This window comes from Oreochromis aureus, linkage group 3 (genome assembly GCF_013358895.1).
Source record: "Oreochromis aureus strain Israel breed Guangdong linkage group 3, ZZ_aureus, whole genome shotgun sequence".
NCBI lineage: Eukaryota > Metazoa > Chordata > Actinopteri > Cichliformes > Cichlidae > Oreochromis > Oreochromis aureus.
In genome coordinates this window covers 38,379,549-38,406,015 of record NC_052944.1, presented here as the reverse complement: position 1 = coordinate 38,406,015, position 26,467 = coordinate 38,379,549, and the positions used below count along the sequence as shown (strand labels likewise).

Sequence of the window (26,467 nt, the reverse complement as noted above, 5' to 3'; positions counted from 1 at the left end):
GCTAGTTGGTTATTAGATGCCGCTCCAGTCAGCCAGAGAATCCCCCCGCCCGCCCGCCCTCTCCTCTCTGCGCCGCAAGCAGCAGGCGCACCACATAAAACGGAGGCGCCCTTACTCCCAGCAAATGGGCGATAGAAAACCGATCGATGCCTCTGCCATTCCCAATATGCGCTGGCTGCCGTGGGGCAGCATGAGTACTGGCGTTTTTTTTTTTTTTTGCCGATGCCCGTGATGCCGCCCCCCATCACGATGCCGCCCCGGGCAACCGCCCGTGTCGCCCGTATCTAAAACCGCTACTGTGTGTGGGAGCCCCGTCAAAAACCCGTCCTCAAAGTGCTCTTTTTTTTTTTTTCTTTTCATACCGCGCCCCCCCTGCAATGGCTCTGCGCCCCCCCTAGGGGGCGGGCCCCACACTTTGGGAACCTCTGCCATAACCAATATACAAATGCTTCACTACTGTGCTCTATATGAATGGTTATTTGTTAGTTGCTTGCTGTGAGTTATAGTATAATGTATTTAGTGATGCAAGTGATATGTGTGTGTAACCTGAATAAAGGCGGAAGTGACATGGCAAATGTGGCCCAATGTTCAGATGTTGTTATGATGGTCACTTTCTATACTTCCTGACTTCATGACAGTGTATTGACATCTACCATAATTAAGAAGTGTAATAAACAGTGGCGAGCAGACAAGCTACAGTGTGTAGTTTTGGATCCTCATCCTAATCCTTAAGCTGCAGATTTCCAGTTATTTTCATTTTGTTCTGTAGTTCATTTCTTTTTTTGTAATTTGAGAGGGTTAGACATCTATAAATATTGCAACAAGACACTGCTGTGAAGAAAAGGGGAAGGAAGAAAAAATACAAAAAACTGGAGTCTTGTTTTAAATATTTTAACTGTTTAACATCCTTTTAATTTTCTCCCTCCAGCTGCGAAAATATGGGTCAGAAACAAGGTCTGTTTTATTAAATCTGGACAAAAACAGTTTTAAAAAGCCAAAATAGTTTATTCATACGGCTCCTTTTACACAACCAGAAAATAAAAAGAAATACATAATGAACTTGTAATAACTTGATAACAAATATTATTGTGGTAGAAAAGCAAAATCACAATCATAAGGTAGTTTAAAACAAAATAAAGTTAGTTTTAAAGCTTCCAAGTTTCAAGGATCTGATAAATGGTAAAGCTGATGTTGATATGTAGGATTAGTACTAAGAAAACCTTACACAGCCCTCCCTGTAAAATCACAGAAACATATGTGCAAAAAAGAACAACATGAGAAAAGTGCAAAATAACAAAACAAGAAAGTACTTAAAGTATTTGTACTTTACTTTCACTGCATTTTCACAGCATTTCAGTAGAAGCAGTTGAGGTACTCAGGTATGTCAGGAGAATGGGGTGTAACAGCTCTTCAAATCCACAGTTTGATATATTCGGGGGGGGGGGGGTTGTTTTTAGGGAGTTGAACAAACAAAAAATAAGGAAAAAGCTTATTTCAAAAGTCCCGTTAGCTTGATTATTGAATCATAAAAAATTACATCTACCTCTAATCTACCATCTGTGTTGGAGGCTTATCTTGACAAGCGCTCAGGCAGTGTCATACTGAAAACCATGTGAAGATAATAGTTATTCAGTGCTACTAGTGAGTCATAAAATGATACCATATATTAACATGACAACATTTACTTACTGTTGACTACTACTTTTTAGACTATATGTTATGTAATATATTAAAAAATGCACTGCTTATAAAATGCACTGCTTTGCAATGAAGTTTACTTATGAAGTATCCAGCCGTCTCTGCTGAATGCTTAAACATGGCTGAAAAATCAGTCGACAGAAAGTAAAACTTGAACTGCATGACCGACTCTCCTTTGACTGTCAGCTGACATCAGCATTTTACTTTCTTTTTGTCCAGTTGTAAAAGTTGCCACATCCTTGTATTTCAGTTCCACTCTAGATACAGATGAGCGGCTCTGCATCTGGAGAGTGCGTATGTCTGCGCTGAGGCCGTGCAGTGCTTCCACAACGCGCGTTTGAGACAAAATGAAGCTCTTTTGAGTGTGAAGGAGAATTGGAAAACACATTGTCACTGTTTGCTGAAAGAGCAGAATTGCTGTCTTGACTGCTTCTCTGCGTCTGGGAGCTGGCTACTGCATTTTGTGTTGAACCGGCAGGTTCTGAATCTCCTCCTGTGGTCTGTGATAATCTGTCAGAGTTTGGACGGCTGCGGCTGGTTGAAGTCTCTGGTTTGAGGTTGTTGTTTCTTTGAGGAGACTCTTGTGTTGATGAATTACTGGGATTTGAGATACCTGGTGAGGATGTGGAGTCATTTGATGATTCGCTGGGGGGCGTGTCCGGACTGGGTGTGCTCTCATTCATCTCTTTCGGTAGCTGGTTGATGCTCACTCCATTAACACTCAGTTTCTGTCCTCCAACTGTAGAAATACACACAAAAAGAACAAAAAACACACAGTTAGCATTTTGTTTTCCTGACATTTCCCTGTTTCTATTACAAAGGGGAAAAAAAACATACTATACCTGATATACATGAATGCACTAACCTTTCGCATTAGGTAAGGCAGTTGCTAATATCCTTCAGTGGCTACTCTCATTTATAACATGTTATTTAAGCTTATTTACTCTATCTGCAGCTGCTGCTTCTTCTTCAAGCTATCTTGCAGCTTGCAGACCACCTACATGTGAGTTCCTTCATTTCGTGTTATGTCTCTGCTCTGTCTTTCCCTGCCTTTTCACATAAATGCATAAAAGGATGAGGACATCAGAGCAGCCATGCAAACAAATATATAAATGCCCCCAAACGAAAACAACTTTCCTTTAATTAAAGCAGTCGCAGTTGAACTACCACTGCTGCATTCCTCTGTTGTCCACATTAAAACCTACGCATTACTGCATCTTTTTACCATAATTTCAGTGTTAATTCCCTGAATTTCATAGCAAATCCAGGTTCTGCTTCACTTGAGTGACCCCATATTTGGGATTTGTTTTGATTAACAAGGTTATTTTAATGATCGAAAGCTGCTTTGAGCTGTTTCTTTATCAGTGAGGGCACAGTTCCATTTTATTTTGTGTGTGTAAAATCTGGAAAACTCCATCTGTAAGATACAAGCATTTTAGTTACAATAGCATTCATCTTCATTTGAACCCAACAAAAATGCTCTGGGGGCAATTATGAGACAAGTTGCTATTGTGTTAGCAACTTGACATTAAAATTACTTACTGACAAATAACTATTTCAATATTTTAGACAGTATCAAGGTTCTTATTTATAACAGTACAAAAATGTTGCTTCTCCTTGACTCATTTGATGTTTAACTTATAAATTTCTCAACTCTTCAAGCAAAACAAGAGCTCTGATGCCATCACAGTGGGCTTTAAAAACTGCTTTTCGAAGCTGCTGATAGTCAGCATTTTTTCCATGTGTCCTCTCACCAGCAACTTGTGGGTTCTTGTTTTATTCCTGTGTGTGAATGCCAAAAGGTGGGTCCTGTTTACATGATGTTGTGTAGGTCAAATGCTTTTGTGTGTAGTTGTTCCCTCGTGACTATGCTAATGCTATCTTACGCTACTACGCTATGTAAGCTACTAAGCTAGTTAATGCTAATTATAAACCTTGTGTAATTGTTGAAGTTGTTAAACACGTGAGTGTTGAATACAGTTTCCATCTGCAATCTCTGTGCTAGAATAATGTTTGGACGTGTTGAATGTTTGGTACATGCAGTACTGATAGTTGCTTTGTGTGCCATTACTACAGACCACAGCTGAATATATCTACTAAACTTGGAAGCTGCCTCCGTGTTCTCCCACCATACCTTGCCACGCTAAAGCAGCTAAACTTCCGGAGACAACATTCTGTCCATTTTATAAATTGTCTAATTAATTAGCAAATAATTAGAAGTAGTTAAAAACAAAGGCACAAAATTACTTACCGGAGGAGCAACAGCGCTTGACTATAAAGTATACGAGTGCACAGGTGATTGTGACTAAAAGGATCGTCACTGCAATGCTGATTACAACGTTTACAGTGCAGGATCTCAGGTATTCATCTGAAATGATTAAAAAAAGAGATTCAATGAGAAAATCAAGATCATTGTACACAAAGAGACGATGGCATAATTTATTCTTTGAAGGTGCTTTTTGATGTACTTTTATTCCACAAAAATGTAACATTTAGAATCATTACAAAAGAATAATGAAATATAAGTTTTATGCAGTCCAGCTGATTCAGGTGTTAAGCTTACCCGGTATGTAAATCTCTGAGTCCCTAATCTGGTTTATCTCAGGCTGCTGGACTCTACAGGTGACCCTGTGATTAAAATGACACACATTTAAGTTTTATTCAAAGTTTTGTCCTGGAAAAAGAAAACTGATGTGTACTTTTTGTCATAGCTTATGCATGAGTGCACTGATGCAATGACTTGATATCACATTCCCATTTGGATGAAGTAAATGACACAGATAAAATGAGATCTGAGGTCTTGAACTTTAGGCATTAAAATGCTATTAAACCTGTTGGTAGCAGTATGCAGAGTGACTCTTCTTGTGACTGCCAGACACCCTGGGGAGTTTCCATCTCTCTTTGGGTCTTCAGCACTGATCTCGTTTCCGTGACTGTCAAGAAATGTAATTGTAGGCTCGGGGAACCAACACCTGGCCTCACACTGCAGAGTCAGTCCACCTCCAACACCAGGAACAACTGAGAGTTTCGGCTCAGAAACAGCACCTGCAAAAATGAGAATTATTCAGGGTGTGGCCTTTGAACTTTCCAGCAAACATTATTACAAAAATTTTCACTGTGGAAAATACTTTAATGTCAAATATTATCTGAGGTTTGTGGATCATAGAAATCATTAAAGAATCTGCATGTTCTCCTAAGAACATTTGGCAAAGACGATTGGGGAAAATCTGCAGATAATTGGTTACCTTTGCTTAGAATAAAGAAGAGAAAGGAGAAAACCTCAGACTATTTCATTAAATGATAAATCATTTAATCTGACATTCACAGTAAAATCTGTGCACCAAAATGTGAGGCTTGTGCTGATCTCCAAAGTGGAGGAAAAGATAAATACAGCACTACACTTTGAGTTAACGTACCTACAAACAGCTCCAGTCTTGTGATGATTTTCTTTTTCCTGTTCCTCCGAATCGCACACTGGTAGTTTCCACTGTCATTTAGCTGCACATTGGATATCACCATTGACAGGTTTCCGTCGTGAAGTTTGTGCACGATGAGGTTTGTTCTGTACTGAAACACTGGATTCTTCATCTCAAAGGTCTCACATCCATCGCGGTACAGGAAGGCAGTGTTTGGAAACAGACCCTCTTTAGTCCACTCCACTGTTGGGACCTCACTGTTGATGGTGGTGATGCAGGGCAGGAGGATAGTTTCACCGACAAAGGCGACGATCTTTGGTCCAGTCTCCACTAACATTATTCCTGTGAATAAGAAAAAAAACAGAATATGTGTAGAAACTAATTACTGTGTTTTTCCTACAGTCAAAGAAATGAATCTACTAATATAGTTTACATGTGCAGCAACATTATTTCTCAATGCTATAGAACTCAAAATGCCCAAGTTAACAACATTAAAACAAGTTAACCTTCTCAAGGCAGGCGTTGCAGATTTGCAACAGTTAAAACACTAACAACCTGATTACCCCACATACATATTTTATGAGTTTTTTTTACTCAGAAGTACCACTGCAGGACTTGGTTAAGCATTAGCAACTAAAACTTAATTTGAGCCTGAGAGGGTTAAAACATTTGTTTACAGCTTGGTAGACAAACCAGCTTTAGCCTCTGTGGATAGTTTATCTCAACATGACAACAGCAGGAGTGATTTTTTTAAATGTATTTATTATTACCACTCATTGAAATTTTGTTGAGGTTTAACTTTTGCAGTTGAGCCTACTTTGATGGGTCTGCCAACACTGGCAGCTATTTCCAATAGCTGTTTGCTAGGCCTCAGTTGAAGTAAGTGTATAAAGAAGACCTTTTGGCGTCTTTTAGGGCATTTATCCCTCAAATACCCATTGTGTAAATACAGTTTATCGATGCAGTTTGCTAAACAGAATGCTAGCATTTAGCATTTATTTAGCAATTAAATTTGGTCAAATCTGGCTCCAAAAATACAACATTGTTTACAGGCGTAAACATTAAAGCTTTGAAAGCCCAAAAGCAAAGGGTGGGATGATTTTCCTCCCAGAATAATGGATGCCATCAAAACATGAAACTGCTTGGTAACTGTACACTTCTTCTCCATTCCTCAGGCAAACTGCCTTCTGTACCACAGGTATCTCAGCTCGACTAACCACCTTTCATTCTTCATATTGTCTTTATAGATTAACTAACTACGCCCCCCCTCCTTCTTTTTTTAACTAAAATGTTGGACTCTCACAATGAAAACATAATAGGCCTCTATAGATAAGACGAAGTGTGTGTGCACACCATTTTCCTGTGCACACACACTTGTTAGAAAGTAATGTGTTATTTTGACCTGCAGAGGTTAAAGGTGTTGAAGAAAGTCAGAAGAAAGTCTTGGCATGTGTTCAGTACAGACAGATTTCAAAGTCATGCATGTAAAGCGTAAAATGTCATTTACTTCCGCTTTTTTTTTGTCATAGCTTATGCAATAAAGGAAATCCTGTGTAGTCATGTGAGACTGAGATCTTAAACTTGGTGCAGAGCATGACTCTAATGCATGCAAACACAAACGCTTGCAATCACTTGCAACTTGTTCAACAGAACCCAATCAGTTAACACATCTATACAAAAAACAACCACAGCCAAAATCTATTTTTAATGCTCACAAAAAGGGATACAAAAGAATGATCACCTCACAGCTTGTGCTTTTAAAACCACCTTCCTGTAAATCTTTAGTGCGATTTGTACAGTAAATTTACCAAAACTCTTGGTAAACATACAAAAAGAAGCATGAAACATAAGCTTTGTTACTGTGCATTGCATGAAGTCACAGTAAGTTATTTTTGAAGCCGTAGTTGTTTCCTGTAACATCTAAATTTGACAGCTGATATCAATCACTGTCTTACAAGATGATGTCTAAAGAAATGTTGCACAAAAAAGTAAAGCAACATCCTTTTTTGTACCTTTATAAGATAATTTGATTGTTGGTTTGTGTTCTTATAATAAATGAACTAATGTAGTACTTCCTTATAGTTTTTATGGCTCCGTGCAAGACAAATGTAATAATTAAACAGCCAGCACAATGCATCATATGGTTCAGTAACATGGATGTACAATATGTAATTCAACCACAGACAGCATACTAAAGATAATACGGCCTTCCTGGCCTGAAAAGTGATGGTGTTATGGGACTGCCATTCTTCTTATGGAGGGCAAAAAGAAGTTCGGTTGCATAGAGGTGTGTGGGAAAACAATGCATGGTGCCCCATGCCCTCAGATTTACAACCTTTTTTTCCTCCTTTTTTGTTTCTTAAAAATGAAAGTCAAGCCATTAACTGTAAAAACCTGCGAGGCATATCCTTTTTACACTTGACCAAATATTACCAGAAACCATGAAACAGTGTGGATGTGTTCTCAGTTCTGGCTGACTGAAACCACTTCAAACACACAGTCAATAGAAGTTGAAACAAATAGTGAGAGCAGTAATGACTACAGTCATATCTAAGAGGCGCAGCAGCAGAACAACTGAGATAATCCATCCACAATATAAGTTTAGTCATTAATATACTGCTGCATGGCCTGGGCTGTAGTTACATCGTAAGGTTGTAAAAACTGAGCTTTAAAATGAACAGTGGTAATAAAAACCGAGAGAGGGTGACAGTGATCACTGACTGTTTCAGATTAAATAAAACAAGATACAAAGAATTAAAACATGTTAAAAACACAACAGGCTTAATAAACACAGAGTAGTTTGTTCATACATCATCACTTAAAGATTGGCTATCCCACCTGCTGTGAATGTTTTAATGCAGTGCAGTTGTTGTTATTATCACTTATCTTATGACAGTTAAAATAAATAACATTCATATAAGAAATAAAATTGTCTGTGTAAACTGTATGTGGTGTTACATAGGCCTATACTACTGTACTTTAATGTCGGTCATAAGGGTGGTACTTCAAGAGCCATATATTCTATGAGGTGGTACTCATTGTGAAAAGTTTGAGAGCCACTGATTTAGCCCATTCGTTTTATATATTTATTTAAAAAAAAAACATTTTTGCTATTAACAGCTACTTTACACTTCGCACCATTTGATATGTTGAAAGCTTTTATCAAATTACTTGAATAGTGAAGAAATGTTAAAAACCTTATAATTCTCTGGCGACTTCTGAAGCATTTCCTGCACTATTAACCGTGTAGTCCACTGTATATGGGCATATAAACGGACAACGGGCAGAGGCAGCCACTACACTGATATCCTCTCCATTTCAGCAGATTTTATAACAAATATATTCTCGTGTGATCTGCACAGTAATTCGTGGGAAAGTCACGCCACACAAAACACTCCCACGGGACTGTAGAAATCCTACCTCTACAAGAAGATAGGACCGCGGCGAGTAGGAACACAAGGACGTGCGTGGCCGAAGCACAGAAAAACAACCTGCCGGATCCACAGGTGAGAAGTAAGGAATGAAAAAGGACCCGAACTCTGTTAACCTGCTCCATGCTTCCTCTCCAGAAGGCGACCTGAGGCAAAATGACAAGCAACTGTTCTGAGTGTAGTATCTCATTCACAAAACGGGAAGTGGGTGGGTTCATGGCGGTGTAAATGTCATCATACACTCTTTTTTTGTTTTTTAATGTATTTGTAGTTTAGGAGATCATAGTCATTGTGCTCTCTTAAACTACACCCAGATAAGATTCAAATGCAGTACAAGATAAATCTGGCTAAATGAAAACAAACTCAAAAAAGACAATACGGTCTGCTGCTTCAAGTCAAACAGTGAGTGAGTGAACTGAAAGTGCTTCCTTTCATCATGCCAAACAATACAAACAGCTACAAAAGTAGCTTTGTAATGCTGAATGTGCTGAAACTGACAACTTGTTATCATAGATTGTAATTCTCTAATTCACATCACATTTCATATGAAACCTTTTGGGAAATTGTCCAGTGTCTCAAAAAAAAAAGCTAAAAGGAATATCTTAAAGACACAAACCCCCAAATTTAAGACACAAAAAGGTCGCCCAGCAGATGTAGACAGGATTAACACAGTCAGATGTAAAATGTCAACCGAGCTACAAATCTTTGCTCTTTGTCATCCTGAATAGTGGTACTGACATTTACTAGTCCTCGCCTTCCTTCCTTCCCCTTAGCATAAAGTCTGCAAACAAATATAACTCAAAGCAACAACAAAAGGATGTACAACACAGCCACAAACCACATCCACATTGTAAGTAGTCATCTAATGTCTGTGTCTAATGTCTTTGACATTAGACACAGACATTAGATGACTTTGAGGTCTGGTCTCCTGTATAAAATTAACAGGGTACATGATGGGAGTCCCTAAAAAGAAACTAATGACCAGAACAACTAGAACCAGTTATTGAGCTGCTGATTAAAAAGTATAATATTTGTAGATGTAACCAGCAAACCTTAAAAAAATCTCAAGATTAAATCAGGAGGCAGATAAGATAACGTTATCATATTTTTTAACACAACATTAAGAGCACTTAATGTTGAAATCCTGTGTGGTCATGTGAGGCAGAGTTCTCAAACTTGTCACACAGCATGAGTCACATGCATGCGGAACACAAACACTTCTTGCAAACCTTTTTAACTTTTTCAAGAGGACTGAGTGACAGTTATGGGAACATCAGTTAAAAGAAAGGAAGGGGAAGAAGAAACACAACCACAATTTTATTTTTAGTACACACAAAAAGGGATACAAAAGAATCATCACCTGACAGCTTGTGCTTTTAAAATCACCTTACTGTTAATCTTTACCACAATTTTTACAGTAAATGCCATGAAACATTTGGTAAACCTACAAAAAAAGGCAAGAAGCATGCTTTGTTACTGTGCATTGCATGAAGTTACCGTAATTTTGAAGCTCTGGTCATTTCCTATTTACACCCAAACAACAGCAGTACAGTCATTTGACAGCTCATGTCAGTCAGTGCATTTCAAGATAATAATGAATTTGTGTGTGAGAAGTAACTCATGTAGTAGCACTTTATGTTATTTGCTGACAATATAGCCCGTGTGATTATGTTCACATTTGAATCTGTTAATAAAAGAAATATGACTGAATACACCAAATTTAACATTCATATTGTTGTATTTTATGCTATTTATACAAACTAAATGATTCATCCAGATATCAGTGATCTCAATAAAATGTGGCTACTGATTCTATTAAAGTGAAAGTACTTATTAGACGGTCACACTTCTTTACGTCTCTAGCCTGTTATACATGTGCATTTTCATTTTTCATTATTTTCCTTTGCAATGCTGAATATGGTAAAAGTGGCAACTTTATGTGTTAACAGAGACTCTGTTTTGTTTTGTTTTTTAGAGCACATTATAAGAAGAGACTCCTGTGTCTTCTCAACTTTACAAAAGGTCACAAAAGGTCCACCCAACAGATGATGTAGACAGCATTAACACAGTCAGATGCAAAATGTCAAGGCAACAACAACATATCTTTGCTCTTTGTTGTTTCATCCTGGACTGTGGTGCTGACACTCACCAGCCCTCAGCCTCCTTCCTTCTGCTTAGCGTACAGTCTCAGGGTGCTGGAATTGGGGTGAAACCCTCCATGCATGGTCAGGAGTTTTCTTGTCTTGATGTTTGTGGCATTTATCTCCTCATTTGGCCAACTTATTATCCTGGTGGGGTATCTGATCACCGTCAGGGCGTAGGTGTTGATTGCCCGGATTTTGTTCTTCCCATTTAGCTGACTCCTCAGGACTTGCTTTACTCTCTGCAGGTACTTGGTGGTTGCAGCTTTCCTAGAGGCCTATTCATGGTTTCAATTTACCTGTAGGATTCTCAGGTACTTGTAGCTGTCCTCGATGTCTGCAATGTTGCCTTATGGTAGTGCAGTCCTCCCCAGTTCTAACTACTGTCTTCATTACCATCCGCCTACACTTCTCAAGTTCAAATGACAGTGTCTCTTTCACTCCTGGCATACAGCTTCATGTCATCCATGTAGAGGAGGTGGGTGGAGATTGCTCCATTCCGTAGTCGGTATCCGTAGCCAGTCTTACGACCAGTCGGGTCTTGCAATCCCAAGCAACAGCTGTATTTATCAAGTGCTGGTGTTTTGCCCCTTTGGTGTTCCTTCCAATTTCTTTCTGTGTCCTACAAATGTACTGAGTCATGTACCTGTTCTTCAAGCCCTGTATCACCCACACATACATGTATATCCATTCATCCTTTTCCAATTATCCAACTCAGAGTCACACCTGCACTGCATGTAGTTATCTAATGTTTCACTTTGGGGATCTGGTCTCATATAGAGGGTATATCATGGAAGTCCTTTGAAGAGGAAGAAAAAAACAGAAAAAAAGGAAGAAAATAAACAGTTACCAGAACAATCAGAATAAATTTTTGATCTGCTGAAAAATGTAGGATATTTAGATATAAAGACGAACTTTAAAAAGCTGAATATTAAATCAAGAGGTCGATAATAAAATGCAGTTATCATATCCTACCACACGGTTATGCTGTTTTTCAGTATATGAGTGAGTAAATAAGCCAAGCTTTAATTTCACAAAGTTTGAAATCTTAACAGCAATGCGTTATTAGTGCTAACTTTTTTATTATTTCAATTATAGTCACATCTACAGTGCTTTATTAAAACTTAAACAAACATAAACCATTGTGCAGCTTCACTGACCAAAAGGCCGTAGACCTGCTGTAGATGCAGTGAAGAGTGAGTTAACCTCTGTCAGTCATGCAAAGGTGCCGTCGATGGTTTCGAGAACATACGATGGCTGTTTCCTGTTAATCACACACAGTGAATTATTTTCAGCATGACAAGTTACTCATAGGTTGCAACAAAACAGAGGGACACTGGATGAGGTAAAACATCAGTTTTACTGTAATAAGTGTTGTATGTTTAAAACAGCCTAATATCATTTAAAAAATAATGCCATTTAAACATAAAACCATAATAATTTTGTCCTAAATCCTCTTCCTCTGAACAAAAACAGATCGATTGCAAATGTGAAACTGTTTGAAAATCCTATTAATCAGCGGTGCCACCTTCACTGGTTTCTGAGTTTTTACTTCACTCTGTCTCTCTCCCAATAACAATAAAATAATTTTTTTCTGATGGATGTGAAAATGTTTATGCAGTTTTTTACAGTTCATGAACTCCGAGTAACTTCTGAGAAGTTACTCGTCTGTCTGACGCAATCAAATACTGACATAAGTCTCTGCAAAACTTACTGTCACCTAACATTACAGTTCCCTCTACTTTGTCAGTGACTGAAGTGTAATTGTATGCCTACATTTATTTCTTTATAAGCGTTGGTAGGCACTGACCCCATTTTTCAAAGACAAGGCTCATCTTTGGTTGAATGGAGTCCATGCGTACTGAACTAAACAGAGCAGAGAAGACATTTCTCCCTCTTATATTTTTTGTCTATGCCTATGGAAGCTTGTTTATATCACTGACAAAGAAACGTCATCTTTGAAACAAAATTTCCTCTTATTGTTGTTGTTGTTTTTGTTCAGTGGTGGAAACAAGCTTGCTATGTTGGCTCTGCGTCCTATGAAACATGTACAGTCTTGTAAGTTGAGCCCAGGCAAGACAGAGGCTATAAAAGCTTCTGACAGCTCCCTTATTTTTGGATCAGCATTAAGAGGAAGATGAAGTTTCTCTGTTGGACACCTTTATAGAAAGAATGGACATTAAACTAGCAGTTGCCACTAGTCTGGCATCCTCGCTGAACAGGGATTAAAAACTGGGACATGAGTCAAAGATAAAATGTTTGCTCGTTTAAATATGCTGAAAAAAAAACCCAGTCTCAACAGGATTTATTCATTCATTTATTTATTACACAGTTTTGTCTCTTCATGACGAGACAAGTCTCCAAGAAGTAATAGACACAGACAGAAAGTCCAGCAGCAGCGATATTATAAGAGACAAACATGGACCTAAAACAAGCCTTAATAGAAAAGTTGACCTCTGTTGGAGAACTCAGCAGCAGCAAAGGTGGAAGTATAATGTGCTTTCTTTATTTCACATGATGTTAATGTGAAGGATCGGTGTTCTTATTTGCATAAGCTTAGATCAACAGATGCTTAAATATTTCCACAAAACTTTCATTTTAAACCCTCTGGGTTACAGATGAATGAAATCAAATTAGCACTGAAGCTTCCTTCAAACCACCATCGCTCCTGTATGGAAGAAAGGAATGGTTACATTGTGTGTCTTTTGCATTTATTTGTGCCAACCGCTGGAAGAATTCTGGGGTAGGGTAAGGGCTGTGACTCTGTGATGTGATTTTTAAATTGAGTTTGGGAGAAAAAAAAGTTTATTCATTTTTTATACAAATGGAAACGTCAACATACACTCAGTTTAAAGTGGCTGAATCAGTGAATATAAGGATAGGACATATAATACATATAGCACTATAATATAGTGCTAGAAAAAGACAATCACGTTTATAAAACAGCTAAAAGCTTAAAATGAAAGGTGTTTTTGTCTTTTTATGATAATTTCATATTTTTGCTTTTATTCCAATATCAGATTAATCAAAAGCAATAAAAATATCAATTGAGACACAACTTTTAAGTATGTTACTTTACACATTATACACATACAAATGAAAGATTAATTATTTGTGAAAGTTGAAGGTTTCCCATGAAATTGACTGGTGTAGTATCCAAAAGTCCACATGACATGAAAAAATAACCTTTTCATGTGGGGAAAAAAATACATTTTCATCTTTAGCTGCTCTTCACAATTTCATTTTGGTAATTGACATTTTGCATGAGATTTGTTATGACTGGGAAACCCTTGAAATAATTCTACAGGCAAAAATAAAACAAATAAAAGAAATCAGAAGATGAATCCATAAAGAAAATAAAGCCTGTCACAGACCTTTTTCTTGCACTGAATCATGTCACATCTTGGGATTCTAATTTTTCTCAGAAGTATTTTTATGTAGTGGTATTAATAATTTTATTAACTTTTGATACTACAGTTACTACCATTATTATAACTACTACTGCTGCTACTAAATCTAATACTATTATATTGATTTTATTATTGATGTCCTCAGACATCAGGTGAATCTATCAGGATGCTGTAGCGCAGTTTAGACCTGTCAGTGAAGGTGTTGCTGCGCTGAGGCGCATGTGAGCCGCCTGCACCAGACCAGGACACACGCATGCTTTTTGAACGGGGAAGACGTTTTCTTTCTTTTGAATCTGAAGGACTTCTGAATGACACAGCACGATTCTTTGCTGAAAAAGCAGAAGTGTCAAGGCTGTTTCTTTTCATCTCCGCGCCAGATGTTGGATTTTGTCCTGAAACGGCAGGTGTGGAATGCCTGGTCTGTGTTAAGCTGATTGGATGGTTTCTGTTGGTTGAAGCCTCCGGTTTCAGGTGGCTGATGGTGTGGGGAGACTTTGTTTGGGATGGGATAACAGGTTTGGGGGTGCTTTGTGATGATCCCGAGGGCTGGCTAGACTGTTGAACACATCTCATCTTATCTTTCTCAGGGCCTGATTTTTGTCTTCCCACTGTATGAACACAAAAAGTGAACAAAAGAATCATTTGGTTGACAATTTTTTAAATCTTGACCACTATCGATCGGTACAGACGCACACACCCGTACACACACACACACACACACACACACACACACACACACATATATATATATATATATATATATATATATATATATATATATATATATATATATATATATATATGCTTTTTACAACTACATGAATGTACTATTGCTGTGTGATTTATTACTATTACTGAAGGTTACTCGCCATACCAATACCAACTAGATTTTTAAATCTTAATATAAATGAGTAACAGTAGGATGGACATTAGGTAAGGCTGCACTTTTTGCAGCAATCTCGTATAGAAAACTATTCTGCACGTATATAAAACAGGTCCGCGGCTCCGAACCGTAGTAAAGGGACCTCTGGCTAATACCTCAGGCTCGTAACTGAAAACTAGCTTTACTTTGTTGTCTGGGTCAACTTTGCTAGCGAGAGACAGAAAGAGGCGTTGAAAGGCTGCTTCAACGGAACTTATTGTTTCAGAGGAAAACACGAACACAGTGTACAGTCGAGTATTAATAACTTAAGCTTATTATATAATATTATATGTCAGTATATTTGTCACTTACTGGGCAGTTCATTGTCTTTCTCTTGACAATACATTCTTTAAAGATACAGCATATATCTTTGTGTTCTTACAGTTTGAAAGAAAAGCTGATGTGAAATGTAAAAGTGAGGTCAGAGGACAATGTGATATTTTCAGTCCCCTAAATGATACCAATATCATTTCCTACATGTTGCCAATGCAAACTAAGGCAGTAGAAATTTTAAAGATAAAAGTTTTAAAGATAAAATAAATTTTATGAAAGTTTAAGTTTTTGAGCTATATCAGTCTCTATATGTCCAAGTAAGAAATGTTATTTTAAATAGCTTTCTGTACGTTGACAATAGACACCACACTCGTATGAGTTATGGTTTCTAATTCACGCAGCTTTTTTGACCAATAAATCATTAAGTTGACCTTGAGCACTGTGGTGGATGTTAGCTGAATTTGAAATGATTGTTAACATGACGCCTGCAAAGCTTAATCAGAATTCATCAGAAACTTTTCAAGCAACTATGTTTACAGACAGAAAGAAAAGCACACAAACGCTACCAGAAACATAACCTCCTTGACAGAAGTAATTGCAGCAGATCTGTTTTGTTTGTTCGTTTGTTTTAATATTTACACTCTGATGGCCAAATAATTGGTTAAATAATTAATTTTAAAATAAATTATTAAAAAACGGACTTACCGTAATGCTGACATTTCTTGACTAAAAAGGCAATGACTGCTGTTACAAAGATCGTCACGACAACAGCGATTATAAGGATGTCAGTGCAGGATCTGAGGCTTTCACCTGAAACTGTACATTTGAAGATTAGGATAGTAAAATTTGGCAAAAATGACACAAACTGGTGACGTAACTTCCATGTTGTAAAAATTTACATTAAAACAGAAGTGACATTAAACAACACAATAATTACCAAATCTTAAATTAAAATTAATTACATTTTAAACAGTTTTCATATACATGTACAGTTTGCTGTGTTTTGTTTAGAAAAGCTAGATGGATGTAAACCATAGACAAAAATTTGTGTTTTATGTAGTTCAGCTGATCCAGGTGTGTTAAAGTGCTGGTGTACCTGGTATGTACATTTCTGAGTCCCTGGTCTGGGTTATCTCCAGCTGGTGGACTCTGCAGGTGACTCTGTGATCGAAAGAAGCACCTTTTAGTTTTATTCACATAGTTTTGTCCTGGAAAATTAAAGCTCTCTGTACACTGATTATAATTTAACAACACAATCCCACCCAACTGAGGTAAATTGGGTAAATGAACCACATAAAACCAGAACTAAGATGTGAAACTTTAAATATTAAAATAATATGAAACCTTTTGGTAGCAGTCTGCAGAGTCACTCTTCTTGTGATTGTGAGGCACCCTGGAGATTCTTCACTTCTCCTTGGGTCTTCAGCACTAATTTCATTTCCCTGATTGTCAAGAAATGTAATCAGAGGCTCAGGGAACCAACACTTAGCCTCACACTGCAGAGTCAGTCCACCTCCCACATCTGAAACAACTGAGAATTTCGGCTCAGAAACAGCACCTGCAAAAGTAAGAATTATTCAGGCTGTTGTCTGTGACCAACATTTCAGTTCAAATATTCATAGAAAACTGTGGGAAACGATTAGGAAATCTCATCTGAGCTTTAAGAGAGATACATAACTATTAATTGTTCACTTTGTGGTCTTTGAACTTTTCAACCAACATTTCAGGTCAAATGTTTATACAAAACATTACATTACACAAGCTTTACGAATGATGTGGGTGAAAATGTCCACAAAGAAACAGTTTAACATTTGTCTACAGACAGCTGGCTTTACTTATAATAAAGGACAGAAATCTGTTGCTTCATTTTTCTGTTCTGATCTTTTGGTAGATTCTTAATGGTTGTGCGGTTTGAGGACCAATGATGATGGTTCATACTCTCTCTTTACTTCTTTAATTATAAACTATTCAATTTGACCGCAAAGGTTACAGACACACACTCCTCAGAGTGTTCAGAGAAACCACATCAAAATGTGGCGCTAACATACCTACAAACAGCTCCAGTCTTGTGATGACTTTCTTTTTCCTGTTCCTCCGAATCGCACACTGGTAGTTTCCACTGTCATTTAGCTGCACGTTGGACATCACCATTGACAGGTTTCCATGGTGAAGTTTGTGCCTGATGAGGTTTGTTCGGTACCGAAAGACTGGATTCTTCATCTCAAAGGTCTCACATCCATCCCGGTACAGGAAGGCAGTGTTTGGAAACAGACCCTCTTTAGTCCACTCCACTGTTGGCAAATCATCACTTGCAGTGGTGCTGCAGGGCAGGAGGACAGTTTCCCCTACAGTGGCTATGATCTTTGGTGCAACAACCGTTGAGGCCGCTAATCCTGTCAGTAGAAAAGACGCAAAACATAGAGCCGATTTTACCTGTGCAACAACAACATGTTTGCTCCTTTTTTGCTGCACTCCAATAATTGCCAAAAACTATTGAATTAAACATCAGGACTCACCAAAATTGAAGCAAATGTATTATTTTCTACTGTCTGTTCAACTTTTTGATAAAAAAAATGTAATTTCAATTTATTCATAAATTGAAAATATCCTTTTGTACTAAAAACACAGTGGACAACAAATTACCAAAAACCTCGAGAGCTGGAGAAACAAAGCCAGTGCAGAAGTGCAGATCCCAGTTCTTCTAGCTCTAAAAGTCAGTTTTCATAGTTTCCCATGTTTAAAAGCCCATATTTTGAGAAAAAATAAACCTGTTTAAAGTTCTTGTGTCTACAGCTTATTAGAAAAAAAATCCATCTGTTTGATAAGACCTACAAATTTTTACTGCTAGATGTCAGTAGATTGTAGATCATGGTGATTTTCTTAACCCTCCTAATTCAAATGTATAATCCTAGCTATGGTAGCAGGTAGAGGACAAACATGTTTTAGTCATCCAAGAGAGATCAAAAACATAAATTTAGACTGTACCCCATAACGCTCAGGGCCGGTCAGCATGTTTCTACTACTATTGAGACTGGATCCGGATACACCCTGGAGTTTTTCCCTATCCATGGAAGACTTTCAATCTAGTGTTTACCTCAGCTATCAGCTGCTTTACTCTGAAATAGGCTGTAAAACCTTGTGAAAGGAGTCTGAAACAGGTGAATGAGTCAGAAAAACTCATTTTTGACCAGTGACAGCGATAGTGAGGTGAACCGTCGGTAGTGTTGCTCTGCCATTGTTAGCCTCTGTTAGCTGCTGTTCACCAGAGTTGATGACCCTTTAAAGTGGGTTTCCACCTTCATCTTTGGCGTGCTACGTAGGTGGTCACTTCTTCTAAAACAAACACACACACAAAAAAAACAAACTGCAATACGCTAACATCTGAATACACAGAATCCAAGAAGCAAACCATCTTTTATAAACAGTCTATCTTGGTGATTTTTTTTGTCCCACTCAGGATGATCTGCTCAGCTGTGATTAACAGCATTAACAAATGTTAGTAGGGGCTGAACTAGATGTGGCACATTTTGTCATGTTGAGCATGTTAACTGCTAAAATTTAGTTAAAAATACAGACTCAGAGCAGCAAACATGACTGCACATTCATGTTTTATTAGGTGTGACTCAGTAGGAACAAAAGACATTTATTTAATATATTTTAATTTAAGCGTTTAGAAAACAAACAAAAAAACATCTGTTAGGAAATCTATGCTGGTTCACAGTGAAAGGTTTTTTAAGCTGCATTATTGTTACAGAGAAGACTCACTTATTTCTGTGCTTTCAAAATGTATTGAAATGAAAATAACTGCAAATTACACTATCCCTTATTCTAACCTAAGACAACACAAAATGTAAGATGAATCTCTGTGATCCAAAAGTCTGCTGTAAACACTCAGTTCTCTTTGTATGATGTCAAAGAGAAGGGATCTTCCTAATATGGTCAGGCACAGCTGTGGCTGTGAAGAAAAGCCCCACCAGCCTGCCAATCAGAAGAAATATGACTAAAGTAGATCAAGACATGCTAAAAATAAGGAATATTTTTGAAGTGGGCATCATGCAAAACTACTGTAGCAGACTCCAAGAATCGAAACATGGAGATCGAAATGAGAATAGTAAGTCTGTTTTAATGTTTTAACTAAAAAATAAAGGACGAAATTCTCTATGTGAAATCACAGCAAAGGGCCTATATTTAAGAAACCACTCTGCTATGGACACACCTGCTGTGGAATTAATATCTTTCAAAGGTTTTAACTGCACTGCTTTGTAAAATATAGTAGTTAAAAAAAATAACTGTAAGTAGTTCAAGTGATGTAGAAAGTCGTGCAGAAATGCAGTAAAATGCTTCCATACACGTACTAAGTAGATTTACTTCTGTTCACCATTAACTTGTGCAATTTTGTAAATCCTTTTTGTCCTTGTGAAATAAATTTCCTGAACTCTGTGCACAGCACGTGTCACAAGCTGAGCAGAAAAAAACATTTACAGTTACTTTCAACTGTTTCAGCAGAAATGAGAGACGATTATGGGAAGACATCTGGAAGAAAACAAAAAAACAAAAAACAGTTGCATTCGCTTCTCTTAAATTCTCACATCACCTGACACTTCTTCCTATAAAACCCACAGATTTAACATTTTACAGTAAATACCACAAAATCCTCCGTAGACTACAGAAAAAAACAAGAAGCTGTACCATGTAAAAAATGAAAAGATATAAAAATGATACCTTGTTTCTTTAAAAACTCACTTTAAACCTTTGCCACGGCTGTTAACAGAAAATTTTTCAGTAACTCACCATCACACTTTGCTACTTTGTGTGCTTTGCATATGATGTCAAAGCTACTTAAATTTTTTGTGATTGTTTACTATTAACAGCAGCAATGGTATTGTAATTTGACATCAGCCTTATAACAGGATTTCTAAAGGAATTTCCATAGACAGAGGAAAAGCAGCAGCTTCTTCCAGCATTTCACGATAATCTCTGCAATCCAGTCACATTTAAGCCCAGATGATAGGCCACTCAGCGGTGGGCCTGCTGGTGTGTTTTGGATCATTGTCCTGCTGCATAACCCAAGTGACCCATTTGTCTCCATTTTTTCCATTGTTTTTTTTTTTAGTTTTCCTTGTTTTTTTGTTTGTTTGTTTTTACATACGTACGTATGAGATCCATAACTTCATTTTATATATTTTTCTCTTTTACTATATTTCTGTTTTTGATCTTTTTTACTTTCTTTTACTCAGCTACAATGTGAATATTTAGCCCATTTCTTTCTCAGGTTTTGGAAAAAGAAGAAAACTGAATTGGCTATAAATAATTCATTTTTAACTTGAATCATTTGATATGAATTCAAATATGACTGCATTAAGTGAATACTGAAGAAAACCTAAAACATTATGTGTGTTTTGAACTTTGCAAACAGGCTTGTTTTGATCGAACCAACCCGGCTGTGAGGCAGCTGCTACACCGAGATCATCCTCACCAGCATTTATAACAAATGTATGAATGTCTGTTGTGGATAGGCGTAGCTTTGGGTCACGTGGTGTCGGTAAAAGTAATAGTGATTGCTATATCACCTGTTCACGGCCCGAGGGAAATTTTGTGAATGAGTGGGTGATGGGGGAAGTTGACTTTTGCCGACCGCTCAAGCTTAGAATGTTTTTGATCACTGCTTTCCTATGGATTTTAAGGATTTGATAACAAATAAAGGAGTTTTTAACCTGGAACTTTGACTTACGTTTCGAACAGCGGGCGCCTCAACATTATTCCCCTATTCAGCTGCTCGGCGACTCAAAGGCTTGACAGTCGCCAAAAATGTCTGATGTGTAAAGTGACTCATGAAAAAAATAATACTGACGTAAAGCGCTCATATTCTGCACATACAAATCCTACCTGTGCAAGAAGGCAGGACCGCAGCCAGCAGCAGCAGAGGGCCACACAGGGAAGAGACACAGAAAAAAGGCCTGTTGGATCCACGGGTTTTAGAAAAGAAAAGTCCGCTAACTTCTTCCATGCTTCCTCTCCAGAGAGCTTACTGAGGCAAAGTGACGAGCAAAGATTTGGACTACCCCATTTCAGGACATGGGTGGGGAATTTCGTCATACTGCCGGAACGATGATTCTGTTTATCCAGACACAGCGTTTTTAAGTGGGAGAAATAGTTCGTCTGTCCTCTAAGTCACTTCTACTTCATTTTAAGCGTCTGAAAAAGAAGCCAGATGGACTTCTTTAAGTTTTCTGTAAGTCCTGTTGCCTTTTCAGGATCTTTATATGTGCTGTTATAGTTCTTAATACAACGAAATTAGTGATAACATGATCATTGAAGATGCACAAATTAATTAGTTTGTGGTGTTTTTTAAGGTCACTTATCACCAGTGAAACCTTTGAGTTGCCTAACTTGCTTTAACCAGAATTAATGATCAACAGCTGTAGATTCACAACAACTTTTATTATTCTTAACATTACAGTTTGTGTTACAGGTGTGTGTGTTTATATCAGAATGCCACAAACAGTTACATGACACATGACGTGGTTTACACTATCACTGCTGTCCGTGTTGGAGTTTTACTTTGGCTAGAGCTCAGCCAGCTTCATACTCACATGCACAGCAATCCAGGTGAAAATAATGCAAATCGTGTGGTCGCAGCTGTTCCAAGAACAATGACTAACAAGTTAAAACAGCACTATTACATAATACAATATATTACAGAAATCTAAAACTATTACAGAAAAGCTTTAATAAATACATATCCCAATATATTACACAAAATGAATGTGGATAAAGTTTGAATTGAGGTGCCTCTCTTATAAAACTGTATTACTGCCTACGATGATAATCAAGAAGGGCAGATATTGTGACAGGCTGAATGGTTCAGTTCATTAAAATGACAACTTTTACTGTATTTAAAAACAAAAACTATCAAAGAAGTATTTAAAACGTTGGTGTGTTTATAAAATGCAAACATTTCTATAAAACTCACTTGGATGGCGTCCTGAAATAAATGACAAATCAGTTAACAGGAAATTCAGCTGCAATAGCGAATATTTGGAGAACAACTCCCGCCTGACTGACAGCACGAGTCCGTTTCAAACGCTGACCTCAGATATTTTTTTGTTTGATTTGTCTGATTATGAAACGTTCCTCATTTTGTTTCAGCTCCGATCTTCATCAGCGGCTCTGAGTCTTCAGAGATGGTGTTTCTGTGCTGAACACGTATACTGCCTCTAATAGACCGACGAGTGGACGAACGGCGAAGATGCTCATGTGGAGGAGGAATGGACAACACTGCAGGAGAACTGCTGTCGTCACTGTTTCTTTTCATCTTGCGGCTGGTGTCCAGATGTGATGAATCTTCTTCTGTGGTCTGTGAGGAGCAGACAGATGTTTTCAAGGCCTCTGGTCTGGGGTTGCTGTTGTTGTGAGGTGACTTTGGTGAGGGTGGGATCGTGGGATTTGAGATGCTTGGTGAGGATTCGGAGTAATTTGTACAGTCCCTTGTCTGGATGACTGGACTCTGCCTTTCATCATTCGTATCATAGTTATCGAGACTCCATTTTTGTCTTCTCACTGTATGACACAAAAAACCAAAATAATTAGCATCTGTTTCATTCCTGACATTTCATTGTTCTTATTACACAGACAAATTGTTCTGACAAAGCCCACGTAGATTCGGCCTAAAATCCAGGTGCTTGTTACCATATGTATATTTTTTCCTTTTATTTTTTATTAAATTTAAGAATTTGTTACTTTTCCTTCACTTGTTTGATGATTCATTGAACTGAATTAGCAGTTTAAAAAAACAAAGCCTAGAAACTGACTTACCAGGGCAGCTGTGTTTCTTCACTAAATGTACAATAAATAAACAGATGACCGTGGCTGTTAAGGTGGTTAAAACTGTAATTGCAATGGTTACAGTGAAGGATCCCTGGTATCCATCTGTAACGACAAAAAAAGATACGATTTTGATAAAAGAGGAGGACACCTTCATAATTTCATAGCTGCTTTATCAGCACATTTTACCACTCAATAAATGTGTGTCTGAATAGCTAATGGATAGTGAAGCATAGACACAAGTATAAGGTTTGTGTCCAGCTGATCCAGGTGTTTGATTAAAGCTACAGAGTACCTGGCAGGTAAATCTCTGAGTCTCTCGTCTGATGTATCTCCGGCTGGTGGACCCTGCAAGTGACCCTGTGACCAGAAGACACACATTTAAGTTTTATTCGAAATGTGCAGCAGTGGGGTTAACCTGAAAGAATTTAATGGATTCATTCTAAATTCTTGAGAAGGCATCTGTTGAAAGATGTAATTACACACTAATCAATGTATATTTACAAGTACAACTTTTTTTGTTAATAAATAGCCTCAAACATGATTGTACCTTTAATGTTACATAAATCTAATGAAAACAAATTCCACATAGCTGAAGTAAAAAAACTAAATTATCAAGATAAAACTTCTCAAACACATTATTCAGAATATAAACTTGTGGTAAGTTGTAAAATGATATTAAACCTGTTGGTAGCAGTCTGCAGAGACACTCTTCTTTTGACCGTGAAGCATCCTGAAGACTCTTCATCTCTCTTTGGGTCTTCAGTACTGATTTCACTTCCCTGATTATCAAGAAATGTAATCGTAGGCTCAGGGAACCAGCACTTAGCTTCACACTGCAGAGTCAATCCTCCTCCAACACCAGGAACAACTGAGAGTTTTGGCTCAGAAATGGCACCTGCAAAAATATTAATTATTCATTGTGGCCTTTGAACTTTCCAACCAACAGTTATAAAATATATCACCCCGGGAAACACTTTAACATGAAATATTATCTCATCTCTGTGAATCATAGGAATCATTAAAGAGATTAAATGCAGCTCTGAGTGAACGTACCTACAAACAGCTCCAGTGTTGTGATTACTTTTTTCTTCTTCCTGATAATCGCACACTGGTATTTCCCACTGTCGCTTATCTGCAGGTTGGATATCACCATTGAAAGGTTTCCGTTGTGAAGTTCGTGCCTGATGAGGTTTGTTCGGTACCGAAACACTGGATTCTTCATCTCAAAGGTTTCACACCCATCTCGGTACAGGAAGGCAATATCTGGAGGTAAACCCTCCCTGCTCCACTCGACTGTTGGGACGTCGCCGCTAGGGGTGATGTTGCAGGGCAGGAGGACAGTTTCACCTGCAAAGGCCACGATCTTTGGTACGACAATCGCTGAGGGTTTTTCTGTGAGTAATAGAAATAACAAAACACGGAGGAACTAATTATTTTGTTCATTCAAATAACTGAATCTATTAAAAAAAATGTTTGTGTGTACGGCAGCAACCTCACTATTGTTTTATGCGTTAAAATTTATTTATTGCTCAAAAAGCATAAATACAAACATCAGGTCTCATCACAAGTGTTTATTCTCACGACACAATATAGTCCAGCAAATCTGAAGTTTTCTTCTGTTTGTGAAAACTAAGAGACTCTAAAATACGCACAGACTGTGTTGTAGGTCAGTGATAAGCCTTATGTGTAATTTCATGTATATATTTGTAATAGCTAACCTCTTCACCACAGATTACCCAGGCAGGAATCTCTGTGGCTGAAAAACGAGGCCAGTGCAGAAATGCAGCCTACTGTCGCTATTGTGGCAAATTAATGCTGGTTACAAAAGTGTGCCAGTCCCCACAGACTGCCACATTTACATGCCCAACTTTACCATATAAGAAAAGCATGTTTTCAGCCTGTATATAGCGAGAAATTACAACAACCGCTAAAGGTGCTTTAGAGTGTAAGAAACTGGGGAGTTGGCTCCACAGAAGGGCGGTCTGAAAGCTGAAGGCGCTGCCTCCTCATTCTGCTTTAAATATCAGACGAACCACATGTCTGAGAGCGATGTTAATCTGTTAGGGTGATGTGGTGTCTTTAAGATAAGATGTCTGTTTTGTCTGAAATAAGGAGGAGACAGTTACAGTCTCTGTGGATAGTTTATCCCTGCATAACGTCAAACGAAAAATCAGACAAAATGTCATAATAATGTTTCCAGCAGCAGACTCACAATTGAATACTCCCAGGCAGGTAAAACGTCATGCACAAATACACTGAAACATTTCTGTGTACGTGCAAGTAGTAAACTTTCGTCAATTTTTGTTTTGTTGCCTTTTTTATAGCATGCGCAATAAAGGAAATCCTGTCATGTGAGGCAGACTTCTTAAACTTCCTGCATAACGTGAGTCAAATAAATGCAGAACAAACATTTGTAGGCACCTTTGCAATAAAACTGAGGGACAGTTACGAAAACACATTAAAAACACACCTTTTTGGCACAACATATAAAAACCACAGTGTTAACCTCTGCTGCAACCGTGACAGCAAAATTCCCGATAAACGTACACAAAAAGTACTGTGAAAAAAAAAAGTTACTGTACGGGTGTCACGCATTGCGCACATTAATGTCACAGTAAATCCCTGTATTTTGGAAACTGTGGTCATTTGCTGTTTTACACGTAAACAACAGCAGCAGTGTGATTTCCCTGCTCACTGCAGTCGGTGCTTTACAACAGGATGTCTGAAAGAATGGTCCAAAAATAAACTTTGGAAGTGAGTGAACTTCAACTTGAACTGAGAATTGAGGAACTGGGTGTCAAGTCGGGTGTCAAGTTAAAATGAACTGCAACAGTCAGACTGTGAGAAACATTTGATAATATCGCTCAGCTCAGCAGCTCTTTAAATGACTGACACAGATTTTGAGCTTTAGTTGGGCACATGTTTCCTCAAAATATAAACAAATAGCCTCCACGTTCCGAACATCCTGCTTTTATCGACAGATCTTCGATGGAGAATAATACAGAAACATCAGTAGCAAAGACATTAAAGGTAGACAGATACGCACTTTTGCAGCGACTCTGTGTTAACATTTGTAAAGTGACTCGCTGAAAACATAAATCCATAAATCTCACCTGTACAACAAGATGAAGACAGGACAGCGGCGAGCAGGAGCAGGCGGACAAACCACAGCGACCTGTTCAAACAGGCATCAAAACAAACTTTGTTGACTTCGTCCATGGTTCCTCTTCAGAGAGCAGGTCGACACAGACGAAGCGGAACAGTTTCGACTCTTGTAGTTCACTCGCAAACCGAGAAGAAGGCGGGATCAGGGCCATGTGAGAATTGCATCATGCAGTCCGGTAATACA

General features: G+C 38.0%; 3 protein-coding genes across 4 annotated transcripts; all 3 read right to left on the bottom strand.

Annotated features, from left to right (window-relative positions):
- Positions 1–915: 915 nt before the first annotated feature.
- On the bottom strand, positions 916–8,680 carry LOC116323922 (butyrophilin subfamily 2 member A1-like). Of its 2 annotated transcripts, none has more exons than XM_031744402.2 (6): positions 8,535–8,680; positions 5,115–5,456; positions 4,530–4,743; positions 4,262–4,326; positions 3,950–4,066; positions 916–2,437 (listed from the first exon to the last, which is right to left on the bottom strand). In XM_031744402.2, exons 1-6 carry the CDS (start codon positions 8,668–8,670, stop codon positions 1,956–1,958), a joined length of 1,356 nt encoding a protein of 451 aa, XP_031600262.2. In that variant the 5' UTR covers positions 8,671–8,680; the 3' UTR covers positions 916–1,955. The 2 variants fall into 2 exon arrangements, with proteins under 2 accessions (XP_031600262.2, XP_039463928.1); XM_039607994.1 differs by having other exon boundaries at positions 2,304–3,115.
- A 4,309-nt stretch (positions 8,681–12,989) lies between these two features.
- Positions 12,990–21,314, bottom strand: LOC116311833 (butyrophilin subfamily 2 member A1-like). Its single transcript, XM_039606201.1, has 6 exons — positions 21,178–21,314; positions 17,340–17,684; positions 16,636–16,849; positions 16,388–16,452; positions 15,997–16,107; positions 12,990–14,704 (listed from the first exon to the last, which is right to left on the bottom strand). The coding sequence occupies exons 1-6, from the start codon at positions 21,296–21,298 to the stop codon at positions 14,238–14,240; spliced, it is 1,323 nt and encodes a 440-aa protein (XP_039462135.1). The 5' UTR covers positions 21,299–21,314; the 3' UTR covers positions 12,990–14,237.
- Positions 21,315–21,713: 399 nt separating this feature from the next.
- On the bottom strand, positions 21,714–26,396 carry LOC116316673 (butyrophilin subfamily 2 member A1-like). Its single transcript, XM_031735293.2, has 6 exons — positions 26,232–26,396; positions 24,172–24,510; positions 23,800–24,013; positions 23,411–23,475; positions 23,107–23,220; positions 21,714–22,851 (listed from the first exon to the last, which is right to left on the bottom strand). Exons 1-6 carry the CDS (start codon positions 26,335–26,337, stop codon positions 22,427–22,429), a joined length of 1,263 nt encoding a protein of 420 aa, XP_031591153.1. The 5' UTR covers positions 26,338–26,396; the 3' UTR covers positions 21,714–22,426.
- Positions 26,397–26,467: the final 71 nt, after the last annotated feature.